The 8,524-nt window shown below is 58.9% G+C and overlaps 1 protein-coding gene across 1 annotated transcript in view; it reads left to right on the top strand.

Moving 5' to 3' along the window:
- Nucleotides 1–2,032: 2,032 nt before the first annotated feature.
- The window catches only part of RTN4R (reticulon 4 receptor), a 112,056-nt gene continuing 105,564 nt past the window's right edge, over nt 2,033–8,524 (top strand). Inside the window, exon 1 of the mRNA XM_054006528.1 lies at nt 2,033–2,354. Coding sequence (XP_053862503.1) covers nt 2,333–2,354 — 22 coding nt within the window. The 5' untranslated portion in view covers nt 2,033–2,332. The remainder of the gene's footprint in view (nt 2,355–8,524) is intronic.

Below are 8,524 nucleotides of genomic sequence, written 5' to 3'. Positions count from 1 at the left end.
AAGGGTGGTACCTGACTCCATTTGTATGGGTGTATAAAGAGGGGTCTCAGAGGGAGTGTGCTTGGCCAGCCAAGGGGGGAATGAAAAGTCCCACCATTCACTGAGCTGAATCTATTGTCATGGGCAGTAGTGGTAGCACGTATCAGGTGCTAATACTGCGCTTCGTCGACTATAAACCTAGCCGGGTGCCTTTGCTACTGAAACAGATTTGTGGTCTTATTGGGTGGTTCGCTCGAGGTCAACCGGCTAACTGTGCAGAGCTGGGACAGCTCGTGGAGAGAACATACATGCAACCAACGTCTGACAACACCGACTAACCCATAAGGTTGGCAGAAGAATTCTTCTGTTGGCCTACCTACAGCAACGGGAGAACCCCTCCTCTCACACAAGGGTTACAGTGAAGTCCTATACTGGCTGCAGCGGCACCAATGAGCAGTTTAAGTGTAGACACAGACGAAAACTGAAATGACCGAGACGACACCAGTGTAGCTACATCGCTGTAGCTATGCCGGCATAACCATGTAACCGAAGGGGTTTTTCCGTCCGTGTGGGAATATCGCCTCCCCAAACGAGGGTCATTGTGTGGATGGAAGCACTCTTCTGGTGTGTCTCCACTGGAGGGCTGGTCAGCAGAGCTACGCTGCTCAGGGCTGTGGTTTCTTCACACCCCTGCTGTTGTGCCTATGTTGACTTAACTTTTAAGTGTAGACCGGGTTAGACTCGCTGGAGGGGTTTTGGGGGAGCCTGGAACTCCATCCGCTGGCCATTTGTTACCTGGAAGGAGGACACTGACCCAATCCCTGGTGTATCTGTTAGTGTTGCTCCATTTCTTATAGGAAAATATATATAGGGGGGTTCCTTGTTTCTTTTGCCTGTGTTCCCCTCCCCACCCCAGGTGAAAGCATTGTGGTTCCATGTTCCCAAAGGTCTCTGAGTGCTGCAGGGGCGGGGACCACCTGCTAGAGTGACCAAGGAGGTTACCTTGTAATGTCCCAGAACCAGGCAGTGTGGAGACTGGAGCCAGCAATTCTTTTGTTGTAGAACAGGCCCTCTAGAAACACTACAGGCCGGCTGGTCCTGGTGGGCCCGTTGGCAGAAGGGGGACACAGCAGAGGGCGTGGGCTAGGATATATATCCTGCAGGACCTCTAACTTAGGGGGCTAGGCAGAAGCATGCTCTGAGATCCAGGTGTCTCATGCCTGCCACTGCAGGGCCACCTGCACCTTCCTGCGGGGCTGGCCTCTGGCAGAGCCCAGAGCCTGGGCTGGAGGGCCCCGGGTCTGATCCGGTGTCAGCAGGGGGCTCCGGGACCAATGAATGGACGCACCTGCCTTTGCACTGCCAGGCGCTGGTTCCCCTCAAACCACCCGTCATGGGGAGGCTGGCGATCGCCCTCCGGGGGCCAGCGCAAGGCCTGGGGGGAGGAGCCCCCTGCCGGCGGGGCAAGGAGCGGGCTTCCTCTCAGCGTCGTCAATGGCACGGCCCCATCGCCGGCAAGCCGCTGCTCCGGGGCCCCTCGGTGGCATCCCGGCCCGGCTAGGGCAGTGCGGGATGGGGAGAGCAGCCCGGCCGCCCCCGACCCCGCCGCCCGTCCCCCATACCCCGGGCGCTCTTCTCAGACCCCTGTCCCATGGAGCCCGGCAGCGACCGGCGCCCTGGTCGGACACCTGCCCAGCAAACCCGCCCTCCAGGCGGGCCGGGCCGGCCGCTGTGTCCCGTTATCCCCCCTCCCCAAGGGCGCGGTCCGGGGTCCTCGCACGACCCCGCTTCGCTCCCCTCTGCCCCCTCCCCGTCCCGCGGGCAGGCAACAGCCCCGGGATCCCGGTCCCCACCGGCGGGCGGCGCCCCCCGCCAGCCCCGTGCGCCCCCTCCGCTCCGCGCTGCGCCCCGCTCCCGGAGCCGCCCCGCCCTGTCCCCCAGCCCCCTCTCCAGCCAGGAAATCCGAGCTCGGCTGATTCCTCCACGTCAAACCACATGATCCCATAAAACATTCAGCGCGCTGCAGCCCGCCCGGCAGCCCGCGTTCCCCTCCCGCGCCCCGCTCGGCTCCCAGGGACCCCGCGCCGCAGCCGCCTCTCCCCGCCAGGACCCGTGCGCGCCGCGGCGGCCGCTGCGCCCCAGCCGTGCGCCTTGGGGCGGGGAGCCGGCGTCTGGATGCTGACTCCGGCCCCGGGGCGGCTTGTTCCCCCGCTGCGCGCGGGCTCCGGCAGCGGGCGAGCCCCCGCCCTGCGCTCGGGCTGAAGTTCGCACGCGGACCTGCCCGCGCTGGCTGGCGAGGACTGTACCCCGGCGCCCGTTTGCCTGCCGAGCCGAGCCTGCCCCGACCCCTAAGATGAAGAGGGCGATCGCTGAAGGTAGGTGCGTCCCCACCGCGGGGACCCTCGGCCGGAGCGCCATGGGGGGTTGGGGGCAGGGCTCCAGCAACTTCCCAGCCGGCAACTTTAGTCCCGTGGAGAGCGCGGAGCGGCCAGGACCCACCTGCCTCCACTGCCGGGATATGGGACTGAGCTGGGGGACGCGCTGGGAGGCGATCGGGGCTCCCCGCCGCGGCAGTCTGAGCCGGGCTTGCGACCCAAGTTCCTGGGGGTGGGGGGAATCGGGAGCAGGAGTCGGTGCGCTGAGGTGTTGGGGGCAGGCTGGAGCTAAGGAGCGGACACTGTATTCCCCAAGGAGGGAGAAACGGGGAATGGGGGGGAGGGCTCCCGGCTCTGCCCCCTCCCCCGGCACCTGGCTCAGCGCTTCTGTGCCATTGCGGAGTCCGAGCGCTGGTGTGAACAGCCGGGATCCGGAATCCACCGCTCCCCTCCCGCCCCCCCCCCCCCCCCCCGCTAGGTCAGGGACCAGAAGGGCACCGGGCTGGCTGTTGTGCCCAGCACCACCTGGGCTCTCCGTCTGGAGGCTGCACCCCGCACCCCTCCCGAGCTGCCTCCAGCGGGGGCTGCGGGGCTTCCCGGCCGAGCTGGGGCAGCGGGAGTGGGAAGGAGGCTGCTGGGGGAAGCAGCCTCCTTTGCCTCCCAGGGGGATCCGGGACATCTGCTCTGCGCTCAGACCGCACCGAGGCGGTGGGCAGGTGGGACGAGAAGCCAAGACCTGGCTGGTAGGAAAACCGGGGAGCGAGCCCCCGAGACCCCCCAGTGCCGGCGGAGAGCTCCGTGTTCAGCCGGGGTCAGCACTGCCCGCTCCCGAGCGCTGGGGCTGGAAGAGAGGCAGCAGGTTCTCTGACCGCCCCCAAACCTCGGCGCTTTGGGCTGGGAACAAGCGCTCCAGAAAGGAGGGTTACATGAAAACACCGGGGGGAAGGAAGGGCGGCGGGTGCCGAAGGTGTGCAGCAGAGGGAGGGCAGGGAAGGGCCAGTCACCAGCATCCCTGGCTCTGCGTCCCGGGGAGGACCGCGAATGGGAGGCGAGGAGGGGGACAAAGGGAAATCTACAAGGCAAGTTCTCCTGACTTGGCAAAGTTTGCGAATTCCCCCTTAAGGGGCTCGGGAGAGTGACAGGCCACTGGAAGCCGGATCAGGGCTGGGGCAGAGGGTCAGAAGGAGAGGAAGCGGTTCCCTGGCCGTGCTAGAGATGCAGGGAGCCTGCAGTGAATGTGCGAGGCTGGGAGAAAGCCCGAGATGATTGAGGGTTAGGGAGTGGGTAACAAATCCATCGTTAACTAATTGTTCCTCTGGCCTACTTTGTCTCATTGCAATGTCCATTCGTCAACGGCAGTAAACTAGATGAAGGGGGAAATGTCTGAGAACAAACCGTGGTGTGTAGGTTAGGAATTGAATTGGTCTCATTGTGGGGAAGATCTGTGTGTGTAATAAGCATTCAGTGCCGCTGGCCTTTCAGAAAAACCCCGTGGGCTGTTGCCATCCAAAGGAATAAAAGCTTCTCCTTCCACAGAGAATAGCTCTGTTTGGTTTGCTCAGATATTGTGGGCTACCTGGCACCTTGCATGGCTGAACAGGGAGATGGCTGCCAGGAGCAGGCAGTGCTTGGGTAGTGGCTCATGCCGTTAAGTGTAGCCAGCTTGTTCACCTTGGGGTAAAACTTGAAGGACCTACATTTGGGAAAGCGTGCTCCCATCCTGCAGGGTGCAGAGACGCCCACCGGCTCCGGGGCATGGCTGAAAACAACCCACAGGTTGCAATTTTTAAATCAAAAGACATCAACGCATGTTAGCAAGCGAGCATTGTCCAGGCTGCCAGTCAAAGGGATCTGTGTGACACAGCTCTCTCTAATAACCCGTCCGTGTGTGCAGTCTCCACAGTCCTCCTTTCTGGGAGTGACCCCAGCATCACCTAGCGTTGTTTCTTGGAGGGCACACGGTGGCTGGTTTATTTGCAATGCTCTAGTGAGATATCCCAGCTCCAATCCAAACGGCAAGCAGCATCTTCGGAGAGTTTGAACGGCATCTAGTTTTGTGTGCGTGCTTGGGAGCAGGTTGCCGAGGCCCCTCCGGGCCAGGGCATTGGTGTTTCAGGAGTCACCTATTCCATGATGTATTACGGCCTTGTGCACAAATGTCCTTAGATCTGAATGGGCGCCTGTATTCTGAGCACCCCGCGGATTTGGCTGTGCGCAGACTCCTGGCACCGATCTGGTAGTAACCTGTAGGTTTTCTGCCTGCCATTCTATTGCGGGGAACTGGCCATGCCCAGGGTGTGCTGCGCCCCAGATACACAGAGGTGGGGGCAGCAGCAGAACGTTTTCTCTCTGGGGGCAGTACGCAGGGCTGCGTAGGGCGTGCTTTCTGCACAGTGGCCCCCCACGAGCGCCTGACAGTCATCGGCATTGCGTGAAAAGCCAGGACATTAAATACAGGAAAGCTGCTACAGGACCTCTGTTCATAGAGCATGGCAGGTGCACAGGGGCCTTTAAAGGACAGCCCTGGCCTGCTCCCGGGGGGTGCTGAATCCCTCCACTGCTGGCCCTAAATGTGAGTGGGGAAGAAGACTGTGATATGCCAGGTGTACCTTGGAGGACGTGCTCCCCAGGATCAGGCCCGGAGTGAGTGATCTGTGGGGCTCTGGCTGCCTCTCCCTTCCTACCTGCCCCCACTTTCCCAGAGCTCGCTGCTAGTAAGCTGGAAAGACACAGCTGGGGCAGCAAAGCCTTAGCTCACATCAAGCCTTTATGAACCCCCGTTCCATTTACAGCCTATGAAATCCCCATTCTTCTCCGGGATTCCTCAATGGGAAACAGCTGTTTTAAAACCTTTATTCCCCCAAGAAGCTAAGCCTGGTGAATAAGTATTGATTGGAGGAGGAGATGAGCAGCATTTGATTGCTCTGACCAGGAGGTAACATTCATCAGCTCTTTTTTTGACCCTTTATTGCTCTGATCAGGACAGTTTTTGTTACATAATTTATTGGGGGGGGGGGGGCATTTCACAAGCCTCGCTTCCTCCTGGAACCTGTATTCTTTGGGCCATACCGGGATGGGATACCGAGACATACAGAAGTTGTGATCTTAGGGTTGTGTGAGCCCCAGTGCTGTGGTGCTGCTCTCTGCCATGCTGGATTGTATCAGCACAGAGGGTGATGTGCCCCCGCTTGGTTCGGTGATGTTTTCCTCACTGGGAGTGCTGGAAAAGGCTGTGCTAGAAAACAATTTAATTAGATCTGGTGAGACAAAGAGCCGCTGTGACCCTCGCGAGCTCTCTAGCTTGTGAGCGGCGTGTTCCAGGGCTGCTTACCAATAAGCTGCGACACGCCAGCCCCGTCTTCAAACTAGCCACGTCCTCCATTAATTACCTCCCCGCCGCTCCCTGCTACTCTGAGCCGGCCTTGACTCGGAGCCTTGCGGGAGCCTACGCAGGAGAAGCTTGTAGGCCCAAGTGTGTGGGGCTGGGACGGAGGGACAGGGCAGCTTGCAATGGAACCGAGATCCCGTCCCCTTTTAGAACATGACGCCCGCCCTGCTCGGCAGGACCAGCCAGGATCCGCAGGACAACGGCTGTCTGGCATTCATCCTCCGCACGTGTTCCTCCAGTTGAAATAAGGGCCGAGTTCCTGGGCAATCCTGGGGTAACTGCACTGACTTCAGGGATTTACAGCAGGGATGACTTTGGCGTCTAGGCAAAAACTGCCCCTCCAGCAGCATCTAGTTACTCTGAAGCCCCCAAAAGCCTTAGGCCGGAGCTGCGGAGTGTGAAGTTAGAGCTCTGGGGTGCGTGGGCCCATGGGACGCTCTGGTCGGGTGTGCATTCCCATGCCATGTTGCTGCTGCTCTTTGCTGTACTGGCGTAGGTGGTGGCAGTGCCAGTTGTGAGTGGCAAAGCCCAGGCAATCCCCCTGTCAGTTGCCCCTTGCCGCATGTACCTGTGCTCCCGAGGGAGCCCGGGCACACTCCTGCCGTCTGCCTCGGTGCTGGATGTTCTGTGCTGGGCTGCTCCCGGAGAGCCGCTTCTCGCTTGCGGAAAGTGCTGAGACGGAAGCCCGGTGCTTGGAGCCTAGGTGGAGGTGTGGGCTGTTGCCGGCTGGACTGGAGGAGGCTTGGGAGGGTGGATGGAGCCGGCATCCCTAATGAAGAGACTAGAGCTTGTACTACAAGCTCCACTCTGAGCCAGCGTGAACACAATGTGCCTGGCTCCTGTGCCAGCTCCTCATTGTGCTGTGCGGCGGCTCCTTTTCAAGAGGCTGTGAGTACAGCGCTATCCACACTGCACAGCAGACCAAAGGGGGGGGAAGGAGTCGGTTTAATTAGGTGTGTACTTGCTTCCCCCTGGATTTGAAATGCTTTCTGCTGCCGTCGCCTTCATTAAGACATAGCTCTGAGAGCCACGAGCCAAACTCCTCCTTTGATGTTTCTAGAGGAGTTGATTTATCCGGGAGGCGCACCCCGCAGCAGGAATATCCCGTGCCTCTCCGAGGCGGCGCTATACGAAGCCACGCGACCATACAGGGGTCTGTGAATGCACTAAGGGCTTGAATGCACTTGAGACGCTGCAGCGGCGTTGGAGCATTTAGTGTAGACACAATCTGCACCGATGTCTTTGGTCTCCACCTCCCTGAGAGGCAGTAGCTATGTGGACAGAAGAATTCTCGTTCCATCCACCTAGTGCTGCCTGCACCAGGGGTTCACTCGGGGGTGGATTTTTCACACCTGTGAGCAGTGTAACTTTTTAGTATAGACCAGGCCTGAGAGCCTGCTGCCTGTCTACATGGAAGGCTTTGAGGGTGGGTGTTTGGAGCTACATTCTGGGGCCGCCGCTGGGTGGTGGGGTTTGAGGGTATGGGGTTCTGGGACTTCTCCAGAACAGATACCAGTGAGTGTGGGGCAAAGAGGCCTGCACTCTGCAAAGCCCAGCCTCCCGCCTCCCATATTCACTGTTCCAGCTTCGGGAGGGGCCAGCGGCCAAGGAGAGCCGTGAACAAATAAACAGCGTCAAGCAGGAAATGGCGAGTCTCAGAACGTGTGTGTAAAGAAGTCAAGACTTAATACAGGCTCCCTCGCCCCCCCAGCTATGTCTGCAGTTGGGTCTTGTTATGTTTGCCTGTGTCCCCTGCACAAATTCTATACCTCGAACCCCTGGCTGACTGCTGCTCATCTCCAGGTCTGTGCTGGCCAGTGGAAGGCCATGGATTTCAGTGCATTGACCCTGGCCTAAAGCTGGAGTAGCGCTGGGTGAATGGAATCCAGTGTGTACAACGGCCATGTTGTGTGTGCAGTCTGCTGTGATGATGGGCACTCTACGTCTACCTTAGCCAGACACGGCGTACACGGGCATTCTGCACATGCTCAGACTGTTCATATCTGCTCCATTGTTAGAAGGGCACCGAGAGCTGGGCCTCCGACATCCTATTCTTAGCTCTGCCATTGACTCGTCGTGACTGTGTCTTTCACCCGTCTGTGCCTTAGTTTCTCTGTCTGTAAATTGGGGATAATGGTGCTGACCTGTCTCCCCAAAGGCTTTGTGATGGGCTTGGAGGTCACGGGGCGAAGGGGGTGGAGATGACAAAGTAGCCTCTACTACTTGTTCATATCTTGGTATTGGCTATTCCAAAGGAGAAGCAGGCGTGGCTGTGCCGGGGCATGTGTGAGGGTCCCTTCTATGGCAGTGACATTCTAGTCCCAGGATTGGTTCTGTTTCAGAATCAGCTGTGTTCTGTTGCCTACGGTCTGTCCTCCTCAGAGTCCCAGGGCCTTACATTTCAGCTCTTGGGCTAAGCAAAAGTGTTACCAGCTCTTGTGATATGGGATGGATTTCTTAAAGCCTGAGCTCCTAGAGTCAGGGGATTTAGGTGGGAATCTCAGATTCCATTAGGAAAACAAAAAATCAGTTTCTAGCCCTTGTGTTTGCTGAGAAAAGTGGGAAACGTGACCCGAGTGTGAGCGAGAGGCTCAAGAACCAGAAGACAAATAGCCCCCACATTTCTGATTTTTATGCCTGTCTCATGGCGTTTTGGGGGCCTGGCTCCTGAGTTTTGACAGTGTGGGGTTGGCGAAACAGAAACCAGTGCTGCCCTTGTGGCAGGGAAGTTAAATGGGATTTGGGTGGGGTGGGTGCCTGAGCCAAAGCCCACTGGAGCCAA

The sequence above is a fragment of the Malaclemys terrapin genome, chromosome 16 (assembly GCF_027887155.1).
Source record: "Malaclemys terrapin pileata isolate rMalTer1 chromosome 16, rMalTer1.hap1, whole genome shotgun sequence".
Lineage (NCBI taxonomy): Eukaryota > Metazoa > Chordata > Testudines > Emydidae > Malaclemys > Malaclemys terrapin.
This window is presented reverse-complemented; position numbering and strand designations above follow the sequence as displayed.